At 42.4% G+C, this 19455-nt stretch overlaps 1 protein-coding gene across 1 annotated transcript; it reads left to right on the top strand.

Annotated features, from left to right (window-relative positions):
* The first annotated feature begins 536 nt into the window (after positions 1–536).
* Positions 537–17555, top strand: zw10 (zw10 kinetochore protein). Its single transcript, XM_062515906.1, has 16 exons — positions 537–727; positions 7652–7786; positions 7993–8094; positions 8320–8397; positions 8728–8890; positions 9179–9316; positions 9722–9925; positions 11687–11823; positions 12135–12317; positions 12655–12911; positions 13257–13328; positions 14438–14601; positions 15168–15298; positions 15758–15889; positions 16212–16414; positions 17085–17555. The coding sequence occupies exons 1-16, from the start codon at positions 623–625 to the stop codon at positions 17212–17214; spliced, it is 2334 nt and encodes a 777-aa protein (XP_062371890.1). The 5' UTR covers positions 537–622; the 3' UTR covers positions 17215–17555.
* Positions 17556–19455: the final 1900 nt, after the last annotated feature.

Below are 19455 nucleotides of genomic sequence, written 5' to 3' on the forward strand. Positions count from 1 at the left end.
AGTTCACTTTACTTCTGTCTAATAACTTGTAGGCCTAAAGTATTCTCAACTTGTGCATAACTGTAGGCATAGCCTACCTACAGCCTAGGCCTAATGAAGACATTATATTTTACTTTTTATTGTGAAAGGGAGGGGGAGTGCCAACTTTTCATATTATATTCGATAATTAATTATATTCAGCATTTTGGTATCAAAACCCATACTGGGCGGTTCTAATATTTATGTTTAATAAGCACATTGCATTAACCTATCCTTAAAAGGACTTTGTCTAAATACACTCACTGTGTGCCAGTGAGTGGAACGTTCTCATATGGTTGTAAAAACATGATAGGACCAGTGGCACCATCATCAGGTTTTGTCCTGGTTTTGACATGCTTCCAACGGTTCAGTGGCATGGGCGGCATCACATCTTACGTTCATACTCCGTATCAATTGGTGGCGGTATGCCATGCTTATGAGTTGTGCACAGCTTTGAAAGTAGAAGAAGAAGCAAATGACTACGCGGGCAAAACGCGTTCATTAATCCATTTGCAGTGCAAGCTACCTAGCTAGCTAGCTAGCTAGAGTTAGCCAAGTTGTTTGGCAAGACAGCTGTCAGCACGAATGACAGTACATATAAATCATGACTTCATTCGTGACAGAAGTGCTTGCTAGTTCTGGCAAGCTGGAAAAGGATGACTTAATGACCAAGATCTCCAAATTAACCCGAAAATCAGATGACATTAAGGTTTGTGAACTAGCAATAAGTTGTCATATTTCATGTTAGCTAGCATAGGGGCGCTAGCTTGACGTTTGCTTTCTATACTTAATTTTCAGGAATGATTGTTTCCTAATTCGCCTCCAAATTTATGATTAGGTATAATAATAGGTGGTAACTAGATATTAAGATCTGATATTAACGGCACATTTCAGACGTAATAGCTCTTGCAAATAAGCTAACTTGGCGTCAGTTAACTATACAGGTTATGCTAAAGTGAAGTTAATCTAAAGTTGCAAACGCTATTGTTATTACCGTTAATTAGTTAAAGCTCTACCCATCACGCTGATTGCCCGTTAAATGGTTCACATTATCCTGGTGCTTCAGTTGTTTGATTTTTCATAACAAACTAGCCTAACGTTAAAGTTATTAGCCTTGGCTCAATCTACCGCCGTCACGTCATCCGGCACAAGCTTCCTTGGTCCTTTTTATCAGAAGGATTACGGTTCCCCATTGACTCCCATTGATTCTGACTGACCATTTCGAAGGAAAACGTCAATTATGTGCTGAAACAAACGCCGCTGACATATGACAGTAATCATTTCACTTTGATAATAACCTACATATTTGTCCGACATAATACAGCAAGAATTGCGAAATTTTATCGACGCAACGTGGAGAAACTTAAGGGAGAACAAAAACATTCCACCCGTGACGCATGTTCAATGTAATTCCCCATTGACCCTCGGTCACGAAAAATGGCAGCCGTTATTTCTTGAATGTCAGAGTAATGACATTCAAAATGGTACCTTAATAATACAACACCATTCATAAAGTAACGAAGTATGAAAAGAAAAACACAATTTATCACATGGATCACCCAAACGACTTTGTGTCAATTTTCAACGGCGCAGCTTTTAATATCATAATAATGGGTGTGAAATATTCCTTAACCACTAGATGGCGGCATGGCACAGCGCACTTTGATGACGAAACAGGAAGTAAAGTGCTGTGACGTGGTTGCTGTGTCCATGGAGGTATTAGGTGCGTTTGCGATGAACTGCGGCTGACTTAGGCTGACTTAGGCTGGCTTCATACGTCAACGAGAGCTGCAGAGTCTTAGCAGGAGGGGCGACTAGCACACGCAGCTCATCCCGGACAGTCTGACTGAGTTTACGTACCTGAAGTTACTCGCGAGAGACCTCGCTGGAGACTTCGCGGTAGATATCGCGGTAGATATCGCGGGATTTTGTATTAAATACAGTAAAACTTTTATTCTTACTCATTAAAATGAGCATGGTGACTGACGAAATAAATTGATATGATGTGTTTAAATAAACCACTGTTGTCATACAGTTAAACAGGCCTGCATTGCAGCACATTAATTAAATATCAAGTGTTTTCCGTGTGTATATATTTAACCAACAGCATAAAATAGCAGAGTATCCTCACGTTTTCAGTAGGCTAGCCTACCGCTGTTCCAAAAATCACAAATAAGAAGGTATCCGTTCGATTTCTGTTCATTTTAGCAGATTCTAACGTAAGGAGCAAAGATTCTAGAACAGAGCAAGATGGATCACAGGGATAAGCTCCAGCGTCATCCCAGACGTTGGTTTTAGTGCAGTTGAACTGATCCGTCTTGGTCCGCTCTAGTGTCTTGGGTAAGGAGGCAGAACGAGACACCTGTCATACTCGTCATGGGGAGATTCTTCCAAACGGCCCTATCACAACTTTGAACTGACGTCATTGGGGAGGGTTTTGGCCAGCGCAGTTGCTTAAAAACGAACTGCGCTGAACTGCGCTGGCTGAGCTAAGACGCAGTCTCCCGAGATCTTGTAAGCACATGTGACATGATGTCACGGGGGTAACTCCCACCGCGACTGCAAGAAGTCGGACATGATTTCTAACCAGTTTGCATTTCGTCTGTCCCAGTATGCACTCTGTTTAACCCAGCATGCATCACATCAAGTCAGATCTGCGCAGATTTTCGTCAAGTCAAACGCACCTATTAGGTGCGTTTGCGATGAGCTGCGGCTGACTTAGGCTGACTTAGGCTGGCTTCATACGTCAACGAGAGCTGCAGAGTCTTAGCAGGAGGGGCGACTAGCACACGCAGCTCATCCCGGACAGTCTGACTGAGCTTACGTACCTGAAGTTACTCGCGAGAGACCTGGCTGGAGACCTCGCGGTAGATATCGCGGTAGATATCGCGGTAGATATCGCGGGATTTTGTATTAAATACAGTAAAACTTTTATTCTTACTCATTAAAATGAGCATGGTGACTGACGAAATAAATTGATATGATGTGTTTAAATAAACCACTGTTGTCATACAGTTAACAGGCCTGCATTGCAGCACATTAATTAAATATCAAGTGTTTTCCGTGTGTATATATTTAACAACAGCATAAAATAGCAGAATATCCTCACGTTTTCAGTAGGCTAGCCTACTGCTGTTCCAGAAAACACAAATAAGAAGGTATCCCTTCGATTTCTGTTCATTTTAGCACATTCTAACGTAAGGAGCAAAGATTCTAGAACAGAGCAAGATGGATCACAGGGATAAGCTGCAGCGTCGTCCCATACGCTGATTTTAGTGCTGTTGGACTGATCCGTCTTGGTCCGATCTAGAGTCTTTGGTAAGGAGGCAGAACGAGACACCTGTCATACTCGTCATGGGGAGATTCCTTCCAAACGGCCCTATCACAACTTTGAACTGACGTCATTGGGGAGGGTTTTGGCCAGCGCAGTTGCTAAAAAACGAACTGCGCTGAACTGCGCTGGCTGAGCTAAGACGCAGTCTCCCGAGATCTTGTATGGACATGTGACATGATGTCACGGGGGTAACTCCCACCGCGACTGCAAGAAGTCGGACATGATTTCTAACCAGTTTGCATTTCGTCTGTCCCAGTATGCACTCTGTTTAACCCAGCATGCATCACATCAAGTCAGATCTGCGCAGATTTTCGTCAAGTCAAACGCACCTATTATAAGAACTGGAGAGAGGGACTAAGTCCCGCCCCCATTCATTTCAATGGCCGATGCTAGGCTAGCCACTTCAGCCAAAAAAGTTTGAAATTGGCCGCAGCCATCTTTTAGAAAATGGCGTTCCATGGGTGTCCATTTCCGTCACCAGCTAGAATGAGCCAATTAGGTTCCACGTTACAACGAGACAACATAGGTACATCGTTGATGAAGATTGGAGAGTGAGAGAAGGTGTTCGTGAACGCGCTCCTATCGTTACAGGCGCAAATGTATTTAATTATTTGAGTTGGGATGGTGGTGGAGAAGTTTGCCCCTTGTCTCGAAATCCTATAATGTGATATTCATATGTCATGATATAATAAACATGGCGAGTCAATATTGAGCAAGAATTCACTTAGCATACACATAAATATGATCCCCACAGTAAATGCTTTGAACTGACTGTAGCCTAGGATGTTATGTGCGCAATAGGCTGTCTACCCAAATTACTCTTAATAAGTAGACATGGGATGTAAGAAACGTGTACCAGATACAGTACCCTCCAGAATTATTGGCACCCTTGGTAAAAGTTGACTAAAAATAGGTCTAAAAAATAATCTTTAGGTGATTTATTGTACTCCCACAATGAAAACAATGAGGAAAAATACACCCTGCAAGGGAAGCAAATTTATTCTGAGAAAAAGGAAAATCTCATAAAGAAATAAATGTTTTTAATAAAAACACGTCACTCACAATTATTGGCACCCCTACTTGTAATACCTTCTTAAACCTCCCTTTGTCAATAAAACAGCATGTAATATTCTTCTCTGACACCCCATAAAGATTGAGAATACAAAGTAAGGGATTTAAGACCATTCATCTTTACAAAACCTCCCCAGATCGTCCAGATTGCTAGGTCCACACTTGTGCATTCTTCTCGTTGACTCATCCCACTGTTTTTCTATGGAGTTTAGATCAGGGGACTGCTATGGCAATGTCTGAAGCTTGATTTTGTGTTCAGTAAACCATATTTGTTTTGATCTGTGCATTTGTTTTGGTTCATTGACCTGATGAATGATCCAATCATGACCAACTTTTAGGGCCTTGGCAGAGATTGTTTGATTTCCTTTGAAAATGTTCAGGTTTTTCTTGGTGTTCATGATGCCATGCACCTTAATTAGGTTCCCAAGGCCTTTGGGAATTAAAACAGCCCCACAATAGCACAGCCCCTCCACCATAATTCTGATTAGGCATGGGGTTCTTTTTAGTGTAGTCATTCTTCTATGTATGCCAAAGACACCTTAAGTGTTTTTAGCAAAAGAGCATAATTTTATTTTCATCTGACAATAGACCACACTCCCAGACATGTCATGGTACCATTCAGTAATTCCTGCCATTTACATTGTTCATTAAATGACTCTACTGGCTTTAACCTGACATGCTGTATAAATAATCTATTAGCAGTGAGGTCACTTTTGAAGATTTTTGGGGGGGACTTGGTGACCCCAAGATGATAGCTTTGTCTGTAACTCTCAACAGTGGTTCTTATGGATTTTTTTGCCTATCATACCATCCTCCATACTGTGCGTGGGAGCAAAATAGCCATGGGTCTTTGTCCAAGCATGTTTGCCACATTTCCAGATGATTAGAACCTTTTATTCATCATTTTAACTGGAAATATGAGGCATTTTCAACAAAATACCTAGTTTCCATAGACATTCTCTTACTTACAAATGTCAACACAATTTCTTTTTATTTCAATTTAGTGTATTCTCTTGTCTCTCCAATGTTGAAAAATGACTAGAGGATTTAGCCTCTGAGTGACTTCATTTTCATACCATAGTGAAAAAGAACGTCATGAACTACTTCTGAAAGTTCACAGACACTCTGATTTACTTTAAAACGTTGCATTTACATAGGAAAATGCTCCTGTTAAATGTTGTACGTAATATGTTTCAGGGGTGCCAATAATTGTGAGCAAGCTGTTTTTGTTAAAAATATTTATTTCTTTATGAGATTTTCCTTTTTCTCAGAATGAATTTGCTTGCCTTGCAGGGTATACTTTTCCACATTGTTTTCATTGTGGGAGTACAATAAATCACCTAAAGATTATTTTTATACCTATTTTTAGTCAACTTTTACCAAGGGTGCCAATAATTCTGGAGGGTACTGTATGCTATTTGTGCTGCACCCAGTGTGAATTTGCAGTTTAAACCTACATTTGTAGACAGACGAAATGAAGCCAACGCATATTATAGGCTTACCGGTAGAAGCGCGCATCCATGTGTTATGTTTCGAGCAGCATGCATTTTAAGTCTGCTGTCACTGTCGGAAACTTTTGCCGCTATCTACTGTAGGCTGTGACCCCCCAACGCTGCGTTGTTATGAACTAGGCTACAGGTCTGCAGCTGAGCGTTTTAAAATAGTTTTCTTAGCCTAGCCTACACGACAGCGAGTAGGTTAATAATTGGGTTTAGTTAGAGAATTTCTTCGCATTTCCTAGAATGTCTTATCATACCTTGCCAACTCATACATAGTCTAATGCAAATAATAGTAACCTATTAGAACGACATTTTCTTTTATTCACAAAGCCTGGTATAATGATAATCCACAGGCATCAAGTATCGCTAACTTAATCCTAGTCGTCAGTCATTTTATTTATGTCTTCTAGAATGCGTTATCAACATGGACGCTCGAGGACGCTCGTGCCGAAGTCGAAACTCGTGCATGAACTGAGACAGCTCGTGCATGAGCTGTCTCGTGCATGCGCTGGTGCCGGATATGGTACAACCATGGAACGCCATTTTTTCAAAGATGTCGGCGGCCAAATGACATGCTAACTGGCTGAAGCTAACCCTCCAAATCCTGACCCCCTGGCTGTGTCATGCAAAGTGCGCTGTGCCATGCTGCCATCTAGTGGTTAAGGAATATTTAACTATGCTGTATTATGTCGGACACATATGTAGGTTATTATCAAAGTGAAATGATTACTGTCATATGTCAGCGGCGTTTGTTTCAGCACATAATTGACGTTTTCCTTCGAAATGGTCAGTCATAATCAATGGGAGTCAATGGGGAACCGTAATACCTATGACAGCAGTGTACCAAGGAAGCTTGTGCCGGATGACATGACGGCGGTGCTCAATCTCGCAGTGACGTGTCAAAGTTGAGTGTTTATCAGGACCCTAATATGCTCATACAGAGTCTCTTCCAAATAGTGCTTTATGGTTTTAAACACATACAAAGTCTTACACGGTTGTTTCATTAAACTTTGCATGGCCATCCTGGATTAAGCCCATGTCAGTAGGGCGGACAAAAAGACTGAAGCAACCTCAGATCCAGTACCAAAGAGACTGACTGTACACTCTTTGATTGTACAGGGGGTAGCTTACTATGCATGATGAGTATGTTACAGCAGCACATGCAACGAGTACGAGAGTGCGTGGCTGTATGGCTATTAGGAAACCACTAATGGTATTTGGAGATGAGGCATTAATTTGCTTGGAGCCATACACATTGGACTACAAAGCAGTAGCAAAAGGTCATGAAGTTTGACTCCAAATGTACTTTATTCCAGAATGATGAGCATGTCAGTGTATGAGCGCAAGTACATTGCATAATGTATGCATGTTTGTTCTAGTAGTAGTAGCAGCAGTTTGTTCCTCTGTAGACTCCTCTAATATGCAGCATGAAGAAAAAAATGCCCCGATTAACAGGCATATTTTATATTAAGCCTGTTCATACTTTAATGTAGTTCCTCTTAACTGCAACTATTGAGTTGCCTGGTGTGTGCCTCAGTGTTGTTAACCAAGAAGAGTCTCATCTCCATCGGAGTCTAAGCGTTTCGGCCTCATCATTTGATTTTTTTGCATCTGTAACGCAATGCTTGGTACTGTAATTCACGTTAGCAAAGTTTCAATTTCAATGTAACTAATGTTCTCTCCTTTTGTACATAATTTATTTTTAACACGGTCTGATGTTGTTCACCAGGCTGAGGCAACGTACATGATAAAGAAGGAATATGACAACTTCTTACCGACCTACGACCTTGCTGAAAGACTGGGCAGAGAGGTGGAGGGCATGTACAAAGAGATTGATGACCTGAGAGACGTCATTGAGAATGAGGTAACTAACGGCGCAATACTGCCATTTGGTATCCCAGAGATCGATATAATTAACTGCCTTCAAATGACCTGTGTCGTGTTTTTTTTTTTTTTTTAAAGAATATTCAGTAAACGGTAGGATGACTTACCAGGGACAACTGAGAATTGAATTCAATGAACTATGATGCTTACAATCTTTTTAAACCTGCAAAAATCTTTGTGCTACAGGTGCAGCAGGATCTCAATAAGTCTGTCACAGAGTTCACCAGACTGGGTGCACAGCTCGGGAGGACCAAAGTGGTCCTTAACCTATGCCAGCATCTGGTAGAGGTGAGCTGCATTGCCCTTTATGCGATGTGCGATGTGCTCCTAGGGCATCAAAGCAATGATGTTGTTCAGCACCTTGATATAACCGTAGAGCTACACAGAGCACATTACCCTAGGTTCCCTGCAGACACACACACAAGGGTAATATGTTAAGGCCACATTGACGTTCTCTATCTTAATGCCGTTTTTTAATGTTCAGTAACCATGCATATTTTCCTCTGCCCCTAGTTTGATAATGCACTTAATGAATTCCATAAAGCCATGAGGCAGAAGGAGTACGTGCTTGCTGCGGAGCAACATGGCAAGGTACGAGAAAAGTGCTTTGAACTTTTGTTCAAACTTTGACCATGTCCCTTCTCTACTTTATATAGTTTTATCTTTATCTTTTTGTGAATAGGTATTGTAGCCTGAATAATTTCTTGAATATTATGGACATTTGGAAAGTCCATTTCAGCAAGCCTTATACTTTTCATTTGTCAACAGACTAACGGATTGACCCCTTGCCATTTTCACAGCTAGAGCGCATTTAAGCCTTGCACACGCTGCTCAGTGGATGCGTCATATTCATATTTTTAGTGTCCGTGTGCTATGTGAGTGTGAGAGCAAGTTGTATTAACGTGCCGTTGGGGTGTGCAGGCCCAGGACGCCGTGTCGAAGGTGAAGAAGTGCTGCGGTGCGGAGATCCCCCTGCTGTCCGTGCTGATGTCCGAGCTGACCATCCAGAAGGAGACCCTCCTTTACCACCTGGGAGATGAGTGGTCTAAGATGGTGACGTGGACCCTGCCCCCACCAAATAAAGGTAGATGAGTGTGTGTGAGTGAGTGAGTGAGTGAGGAAGAGGAAGGGACAGACAGAGGGGTCCTTGTTACAATGCTGTGTGTGTGTGTGTGTGTGCGTGTGCGTGTGCGTGTGCGTGTGCGTGTGCGTGTGCGTGTGCGTGTGCGTGTGCGTGTGCGTGTGTTCTATAATTTCTCAATTGAAAGGAAGCCTGTAATAAGCAGATTGTATGATTGGCTTTGCGTGCGCGTGCGTGTGTTTATATTTGTACTTGTTTGAGCATCACACATGTAATCATTCTCTCATGCAGAGCTGACCTCGGCAGAGCCCTTCCTGGGTGTGAAGCTGCACCTGAGCCGAGAGGGGAAAGCCTACGAGCCCGACCTGGCCAACGTCCTGCGTGCCCTGGCCATCCGAGGAGACCTCCAGCGCAAGCTCGCGCAGTTCGGTAAGCTTGGTTTTCCCCATCTCGTTAGAGGCTCGTAACAGCACTCCTAACAGGGCAAGGACCACAGGAGAACAGAGATGGGTAAATTATTAAAAAGCTAAATAAAATTTCACCTCAAAATGTATTATTGGTTTAGTCCAGTAAATGTGTGTTTATTAATTAGTGTATAGGATAAATAACAAGTAGAAGAACCAGTACCCGGAATCAGTTGTAGTAGTAATAATATTGTATGTTTAGCACATTTTATGAAGTTCACCTCATATATCAGGTTGTCCATGATTTCAGTTAAAACATACAGTACATGATCAATTCAATCCAATCCACTGAATGAAAATATGAAAATATAAAATGACCAACTGGAATCCTGTCTCTCTGCACATCTCCTCCCTTGCGATGGTGCTTCAGCCCAGTTGTTGCTGAAGTACGTGCTGAAGCCGGTGATCCTCCACCCGTCGCTGGTGGTGGAGGTGAGCGAGTCGTCGTACGGCGCGGCCCTCACGGCCATCAGCCTGGCCAGCAGAGAGACCGGTGCCCCCCAGCACCGCCAGCCCCCGGACCTCTACCAGCAGGTCCTCACCGTGCTCAAGGCCCTGCACGAGCATCCCTTCAGTACGTGCCTCGACTGCACACACACACACACACACACACACTCTCACACACACACCAGCTGGGTTAGACACAGCCCCACAGTACATGCCTCGACTGGACACACACAAGCACACACACACACACACACACACCAGCTGGGTTAGACACACCCCTTCAGTACGTGTGTCCGCAGCACGTCAGGGTCTGGTTCGCCCTGTCGGGACCTATTTTGCGATAATGACCGGTAGTGGTGCAACGGATCATCATTGATCCGTGATCCGTTCGGATCAGTATCTTCGGTTCGGCACACACATGATCCGCGGATTGATTTATAATAATTATTAATAAAAATGTCCGTGTTTTCTTTTGAAGTAACATGCGTGTCCACAAGGCATGCTTAGTCCGTCCCTACAGAGCCGTAGGCTCTGCTCCCCTAGCCTGCCTGCGCGTCTTTTCTGCTCTCACACACGTTATTAGCGGTCATGCCATAACCAGCAATACATGGCTGCTAGTTTAAGTGCTGATGTGGCTGCACAGCAGCAACACAATAATAGCCTAATATTAAGTTCGTTTTTGCACACTTACATCTCTCAAGTTTGTTGCGCACCTACCTACCTATGATATTTAGCTCATTTAGGCTTAGCCTACTGTTGGGTTCAATGTCAGCAATAAGCTACGCAACCTTGGCTAACTTGTACATCTGGAGATAGCATGTGCTCACTAAAATCATAAAGGAGCATTGCAAGACTCTCATCTCTTTTTTGATCCCAGAAAGATTTTCTTCGACTTGTTAGTTTTATTAACATGTATTTTATCTAATGACATAGAAAGCATAACGAATTGCATCCACATAACCTTGTCATCATGCACTATATCCAATTTATTTTCACAAGAATGAAACCGTGAGACTGAAGGCTAATTACCCTCACGTAATTTCTTAAAGCGACAGGGACTCGATTACACACACCTCCTATGCGCACTCCTACACACCACATCAGTACACAAATGACTAAACATTTGTAGCTACTAGTAATTATGCAGATTGTATGTGGAGGGTCAAGCAGAATCTTGGATGGCCACTGGTGTGAATGATCACACAATATTCAATATAAGGCTACTGGTGATTAAACACCAAATCAACAAAAATTGTAAAAAAGCATCGAAAAGTTTCATTCTTGACTTAGGCTAGTATCGGTATCGAAACAATAATACTGGTATCGTGACAACACTAGCCTACTTTAAACACATGCTGAAAGTGCTTGAGCCACGTTACAACATCCCGTCAAAGACAAAACTATGTTTATTTGTCTTGTCTGGGTTTTTTTTTTTTTGCTGATCCGAAAAATGATCCGATCCGTGACTCTTGATCCGAGGAACGATCCGAACCGTGACTTTTTCGATCCGTTGCACCCCTAATGACCGGCGTTCTATACATTATCCCTACATAACACGTCACAGTCACATATCACATATCACATGACCAGACTTTTTTTGTTCCCTCTTACTCACACAGAGAAGAGTACATACACACAGTTTGTATGACAAACATGATCACATATCTGTGTTACTACTACACACACAGACCGACATTCTCTCAGCAAATGTTCCATTTCTCACAATAATTCAGCAAGTATGTTTGTTTCTCCCCAAACTGACTTTTGACCAAACAGCAGTCTTTTAATAAAGCACACAGAATAGCCCTTGCACTGTGGGAAATGTAGTTCCACCTGTAGTTCCTGTGGTCACTCGATGATGATGATGATGATGTTTTTTTCCTGGTAGATGCCACGGTGGGGGAGCAGAAGGTGTGTGAGATTCTGGGCGGCCTGATCTGGGAGGAGCTGTCGGAGAACATCATCCAGGACTGCCTGGTGCACTCCATCCCAGCCAGGAGCAGCCAGCTCGACCAGTACGCCGAGGTGAGACTCCACATGGGGTCTGCAGATTTGTAACGGAAGTAGGATAGACAAATCTGGAGGTTACCAGCCAGCCAGCTGCAGGGCAGAACCAAAAATCAGGCTGGGTTTACTACTTGTTTTGTTGATAATATAATGAACATCCATTGTATAAAACTAGGACACTACTTGTTTTGTAGCATGTCAGTTTTGTTCAAGACCCAATATCTAAGTAATACAAAGTAGCTGACACTACATTTTTTTTTTTTTCTTAATTTAAGAAATCGGAGTACAAAGTAGCTACATGTAACCCTGTTGTCTCCTCTTCCCTGCAGGTGATCAACCAGACCAAGTGCTTTGAGCGCTCCCTGCAGGACATGGGCTACCTGCGGGAGGAGGCCACGGACCTGCTCAAGTACGCCCAGAACTACAACCGCCACTTCATCAGCAGGAAGTGCCAGGACGTCATCGTGGAGGCCCGCCGCCTCATGACCTCGGAGATCCATGACACCGTCAAGGTGAGGGGCCAGTTAGTGCATTTGCTTTGTGTGTGTTTGTTTGTTTGTTTGTTTTCATGTGTATGCTGAAAGGCTTTCTCATGTTATTGGACATTATCTGTCTTTTGGTCTGGTCTTTAACACCCGAGTTAAGAAGATGAAGAATTCATTATTTTCCAGCTTTCTCTTATTTTTCTGAGAAAGCATTTGTATTTTCAGACATTCATCTGTATCATTGGGTAGAAGCTAGGCACATTCCCATATATATGTTTGTTTTGTTTTGTTACCAAACACACACATGTGCTATAAATCTCGACTTCACTGAAGTGTCTTTCCCTCTGCCTGTGTTCGACCGCAGATCTCCCCCGACTACAAGGTGTCTCTCCCAGCGCTGCCCAGGCAAGCGGGGGACAAGAAGAAGCGGGGCAGCCCGAAGATGGAGACTCCTGCCCTGACGCTGTCTCTGGAGACCCCTGGTGGTCAGCAGCAGCAACAGCAGCAGCTGGAGGCGCGCACCATGGCCCTGCCAGCCTGCCGCGTCAGCCGCCCCGCTCAGCAGATCCTGGAGCTGGCGGTCACCACGCTGGCCGAGGCAGCTGACCGGTCCAACACAAGGTACCGAGAGGAGAGTTGTGTGTGTGTGTATCTCTACTCGGAGAGGGAGAGAGAGAGATGCAAAGGTGTGTGCAGTCAGGTGTGATAGTGCAGAAGGAAATATAAGAGGTAGGGGTGTTTGTGTTTGTTTCTGTTAAGTGCACTGAAAGGTAGGCAGGATGTTGTTAGTACCCTTGCACCCTACAAGGCTGGAAGGGGTCAAAACAGCATCAGTGTCTGTGAGAGGGTTCATTAAAGGTGCTGTCTATTCCAACTTTTTAGTTTTATTAATATAAGAGTTCTATACATTTTAATCTGTAATATATCTGTTACAATTCTAATATGTGTTTGTGTGTGTTTTCTCAGTGCTGTGCAGATCCTCTTTGCTGTGAGAAACATATTCCAGTTGTTCTGCAACGTTGTTCCCACATACCACGAGTAAGTCCTCATTTTCTAACCACCTACTGCACTCCATATCTTTATGACATCTGCTTTTGTTTCAGTCCCACTTTATGACTGGTCTGTGGTCTTATGTTAAAATAGTATAGACTTAAAAACTCTGTCCTTTTCATTGTAAATGAGAAATCCACAGATCTTGTTAGAATGATGAAAAACATCCACACCACTGACATACACTGTAAAAAAAAGTGTAGCCAACCAAGCTCATACAGTGTGGAGCACATGTATTTGACACCATGCTAAAACAGGAATATAAAATGATCATTTGACAATTGATCTTAATGCCTTAATTAAAAAAATGAGTAAAAATCAAAACGCCAAGGACACCAATTTTCTTTGTGATTGAAGAATGTATCGTAAATAAATAAATGTTTTCCTTAAATGCTAAGGGAAGGAAGTATTTGACCCCCTATGTAACCCTATGGGAATTTGCATTGAGCTCAATGAGCATCAAACAGGCTAATAGGCCTACTGGAAAAAGCACCATGCCAATCTCTAACTATGGTGAAGGGTATGTGATGATGTGGGGCTATTTTAATTCCAAAGGCCAAGGGAACTTTATCAGGATGCATAATATCCTGGATCCATGAAATAGCTGGCCTTAAAAAAAAATAATATCTTTCCCTTCCCTATGTTAACCCTATGTGTTAAATTCCCATAGGGTTACATAGGGGTTCAAATACTTCCTTCCCCCTAGCATTTAGGAAGAACATTTATTTATTTACGATACATTCTTCAATCACAAAGCAAATTGTTGTACCTAGCGGTTTTATTTTTACTCATTTTTTAAATTAAGACATTAAGATCAATTGTCAAATGATGATTTTCTATTCCTCTTTTTAGGCAACTTTAGCATGGTATCAAATACATTTTCTCCTCACTGTATATCACAGTGTAGCCAGGTGGGCCTTATGTACGCCTAGTTTGGAACTTAGGGTTTTGAAAACATATTAGTGCGAATTATTCGTAATTCAGTTATTGGAACAATAATAATATTTTATTTTATTCACTTATCATTAGCCTGAAGAAAGCTCCTCATCGATGTGAGTGAATGAATGAATGAATGAATGAATATGATCTGTTTGTAGAGAGAGCCTGCTGAAGATCCCTCAGCTGGCTGCCATCCACCATAATGACTGCATGTTCCTGGCCCACCACCTCATCACGCTGGGCCACCACTTCGGCCCGGTGTTCACCACCAACTACACCGCCTGCTCCTTCGTGGACCTCGTCCCCAGCCTGAGGAGGCAAGGTGAGGACTGGCGCTAACGCCGAACCGAAAAGGCAGAATCAGTATTCGGAGTTGGTGAAGAGAGAACTACAGTATACAAGATGAGCGAGTAATATAAATGTACTTTGGGATAAAATAAAAGGCAAAAAATAGTTGTTTCTATAAGGAAATTGAACTCGAAACAAGAAATGGGCTATGAAGCAGTTATGAAGCCTCCATTTTCATTTGCTTCCAAGTCTATCAAACTCAAACTCACTCAATATCTCAAATTGGCAAATTATCAACAATTAAGAAACAGTTTTCCACTTTTCTATCCACGCATCTATTCTACATGTTATTGGATTAGTAGGTAGGAAGTCGTTTCCAGTACAATGCCTGGCCCTGTAGGATCACTCTGACTTTAACTTTGTGTGTGTGTGTGTGTGTGTGTGTGTGTGTGTGTGTGTGTGTGTGTGTGTGTGTGTGTGTGTGTGTGTGTGTGTGTGTGTGTGTGTGTGTGTGTGTGTGTGTGTGTGTGTGTGTGTGTGTGTGTGTGTGTGTGTGTGTGTGTGTGTGTGTGTGTGTGTGTGTGTGTGTGTGTGTTGCAGGCACTCGCTGCTTCATGAACCAGATGAACGTGCTGAGGGGGGAGATTATGGAGAGTCTGTCCACTGCCAGGGACTTCTCCAACCTGGAGGACAAGGCCAACTCAGAGACTGCCAACAAGGCCGTACGACAGGTCTGGCCATGCCCAATACGAAACAATTGCTTAATATTTTTTTTTGGTTATTATTTCTGATTTTTGGTCATGACACCCAAATGATATTGAAGTAATTCACCGAATAATTTAAGGGTGTACAAAAATACTGCTAAAAGTGAATATCGCCATATTTTGTTACTATTGACATTTATCAACAAGTAGTGATGGTGAGCCCTTCCACACCTTACAGAATCCTATATTGTATTATATTGTATAAAATAAAGTTTAACAATCCTCATCCAGTCTCTATGATCATAATGAATACATTTTATTTAAAGTTGAAGTGTACAGGTATATAGCAGACACTTTTATCCAAAGTGAATCAGCAGTTGTTGAGTAATAATGACTCGGTTGTGCGTGATTCAGTAGTCGTAGGAGTACCGGTAGTTGTTGAGTATTAGTGACTTGGTTGTTCCCTCTGCTCCTGCCGTGCTGAAGGTGGTCATGCAGCTGAAGAGGGTGGGCCGAGTGTGGCAGGACCACCTCCCCGTCAACATCTACTGCAAGGCCATGGGGACGCTGCTCAACACAGCCGTCAGCGAGCTCATCTCCAGGATCCTGGCACTGGAGGTCAGACATTTTAAAAGAAGTGCAGACACAATCGAATCTGGTTTCATTTGTGTGTAGATTCTCTAATATTCTGGTGTGCTTAAAATTGGGAAATAAAAAATATTGCTGTTACGATAGTAACAATGGTAGAAAAAAAGTATATAGTGTTTTATTAATACACAGACATTTGTAAGTGTGCAACACCAGGAACTACACCTTGAATTTCCCCTTGGGGATCAATAAAGTATCTATCTATCTATCTATCTATCTACTAGTTTTGTAATGGGTTTTTTTTTTTTGTAACTTCATCCATGATTCTCTCATTCACCTGTGCAATCTCTAGGACATCTCCTCGGAAGAGGCCAACTTCCTGCACGGCCTGTGTGAGCACATCCTGGTGCAGGGCCCTCAGGTGTTCACCCCCGTGCTGGACGAGAAGGAGAACAGGAGGTTCCAGGAGGAGGTGTCCGTCTACGTCGCCAAGTGGATGGCCTTCAAGGAGCTCGCCATGGTGCTGCTGGCCAACCTCAACGACATCCTCAACAGGTGGGCACCAGCGCTGGAGTAGCCATTAGCGCAAACATAATGTGCAGTTTTCTTTATCTTTATATAGTTATAGTTATAATTATGGGCAGCCGTGGCCTAATGGTTAGGGCTTCGGGCTTGTAACTGGAGGGTTGCCGGTTCGATCCCCGACCAGTCCACGGCTGAAATGCCCTTGAGCAAGGCTCCTAACCCCTCACTGCTGGTTGGGCAGGCAGCTCACTGCTCTGGGTTAGTGTGTGATTCACCTCACTGTGTGTTCACTGTGTGCTATGTGTGTTCACTAATTCGGTTGAATTGGGGTAAAAGCAGAGAACGAATTTATAAAGTATATATACTTATATACTATATTTGTATAGAATTATGAGAATGCATTATGTTGATCTTTAAGAGGCAATAAGAATGCATTTTGATATATTTAATTTTTTTAATATATGTTCATAGTAGTTGTAGATTTAGTGTTAAAATGCCTCAAATATTTGTATTCAATAACCCTGAAGTCAACATAATCTGGGGGTGTAGTGGGTCCAGGTGTCACCTGTGTTACTGGTATTCTTTTCCAGTGTCTATTTTATGTGCAGTGGGTGTCTGTTTTGTTTTGTTTTAGTTATGTGCAGTGGACATCTGAGATGCATCCTTTTCTCATCACACTGACTCTTGTCCCTCTACACAGGTGGGCGGAAGGCAAGGGTCCACTCGCGCTGGCCTTCTCCTACAACGAGGTCAAGGGTCTGATCCGGGCCCTCTTCCAGAACACGGACCGCAGAGCAGCTGCTCTCGCCCAGATTGGACCCAGTTTTTGAGCCTGTGTTATCATCAGCAGCGCCACCTAGTGGTCTTGGGGCAGAGTGGACATGTCATGCGTGGACTGACTAACAGCAGTGGTGTTCTTCTCACTTATGTTTGTTTGCCTGGTCAGAACATTGTTTTCGACAGGAGCCTGGTGACAATTGTATGCTTGGAATTTCCTTCCAGATCTCCCGGCTTGAAATTTTGAAAAACAAAAAACACGCCTTGTCAGGAATCCTAAATAGTGAAATCCCTCAAACGCTAAACCACAAAAGTTCGTCATTAATACTGTACAGCTTATGTCTCTTATCTGTGTTGTCTCAAATGCAAACAAAAATACATATTTACAGTTTAATCGTTTGTGTACTGTACTTCTTTTCACCATCACCTTGATGTATGTGTCATGTGATGTCAGTGTATACACGCTCATTTATGCCAATTTTATATCAATAAAGGTTCATGTATGAATTGACAATAATTAAGTGTCTTCCATTAATGCAGGTAAAAATAATAACTGATCAATTCATACATAAACCTCAGCTACTTTTGAACAGGGAATGAGATTACCAATGAAAACTAACTAAATAAACATAGTTTACCAACCCCACGATCACAAGTGCCATATTGCTGCTTGTTTGCAACAGTTCTACAAAGTGAAGCGTGGTCTTGACAAATATTTGTTGGAGAGGCTCAACAAATTGTGAGATAAACATTGTTTTTCGTGTCTGGGAGATCTCGTTGTCGTTTAGGATTGTCGGATTCTTATGCTTATTGTTTGGACTTATGGACACTGAACTTTTTTTTTTTGGGGGGGGGGGGGCGGGGGGGGTTGTTACTTGTTTGTGCTTTACGAAGCTTTGTGTTAATTAGTAGCCTTCACCTCAGCGCGTAAGTTGCGCGCTAGGTGGCCACGAACTCATTGCTTAATTTGTGACACAATACAGTGTGTTTTCATAATTCATTTGTGTTTTTCATTTGTTAGATTATTGTATGTTTGACGTAGTTTGTATTCATTCTGCCCGTTTATCTGAAGTCAACCGAGGCCTTCAATGCGGTTGCTCATATCCGCCTGTAACCATATGCGTCGTGACAGTGTGTAGGCCTACTCTTTATTATAATAAGAGGCAAATTGTTACATATTTCATTTTAAAAGCATATAATATAGGATGAACAAAGTGTATGGACTTGCAATATTAAATCCAGGTAACCAGATAGGCTATATGTGCACGTCCGATTTCGCAAGTGACTACATTCAAAAATCGACAGCCGTCTGTAAAAAAGACCAAAACTTATTAAGGCTATCGTAGACTATACTGTATTCACCCACAGTAGGCTATCCTCTTAATTTTTTCGAAAAGAATGAAAGAAGGCAGTATATTAAAGATATGGACTGCGAGATAGCCTTCAGCAGCTTTAGGCACTCAAGGTGAGGAAGTGCTCCATGCTGCATTATTGAGACGGGCTTCGTTTCGGGAAACATTCTTAAAACACAATGTGAAAGACCTCCGATGCGCACTGATAGCTATAGTTATGGGGCAGTAACTCAGGAGGATATAATTGAGCCTTAAGAAATCAACAACGTCTGTACTTTGCAGCATTTTTTTTTGAGAGGGGGTCCAACATTGCGGGTGTCCAGACCCCCTGCCCCCCAACCAAAATTCAAACTCAAAACAATTGAATTTCCATTTAAACAACTGATTTACTACGGTGGTGTATTGCTGTCACACTAGAAATAAATAAAAGGCTCAGTATCAGGTAATTACGTGAAAGTTTCAAGTAATTAGGCTACGTGAAAGTTTCTTGTTATAACAAGATCTTTTTCACGTTTTAACAAGATATGTTTCATGTTATTACATGAAATTATCACGTTATTTCGTGATAATGATATTTTCACGTTATAACGTGAAAATATCATGTTATTTCAAGATATGATATTTTCACGTTTTTACAAGATATTTATCACGTTATTACATGATATTATCACGTTATTTCATGATAACGAAACTTAACGAGACCAGGCTGGAGAGCCTATGGCTGGCATAGGCTGAATGAGAATAGGCTTGTCTGGCTGCTATTGCAGTGCTGCTTGATGAGTGTTTGCTTTTGAGCATGTGTGTAGGCTACAGTAGCCTACATAGTCGCCATCTGACCAAGTAGCAGGAGCAGGGCTGTATATCGCCAGAGAGCCGCTGCGTAGGCGGATAGAGAGGTGAGCAGGAGTAGCCTGCTCACACAGTCTGTGTATCGGCAGAGAG

This window comes from Sardina pilchardus, chromosome 16 (assembly GCF_963854185.1).
Source record: "Sardina pilchardus chromosome 16, fSarPil1.1, whole genome shotgun sequence".
Lineage (NCBI taxonomy): Eukaryota > Metazoa > Chordata > Actinopteri > Clupeiformes > Clupeidae > Sardina > Sardina pilchardus.

Excerpts from the sequence above, each read along its gene's own strand:
- zw10 (XM_062515906.1), top strand. The coding sequence starts at position 623 with ATGACTTCATTCGTGACAGAAGTGCTTGCTAGTTCTGGCAAGCTGGAA. Across the intron at positions 8,891-9,178 it reads CCTGCCCCCACCAAATAAAG|AGCTGACCTCGGCAGAGCCC; the intron begins GTAGATGAGTGT and ends TCTCTCATGCAG. Across the intron at positions 15,299-15,757 it reads CCAACAAGGCCGTACGACAG|GTGGTCATGCAGCTGAAGAG; the intron begins GTCTGGCCATGC and ends GCCGTGCTGAAG.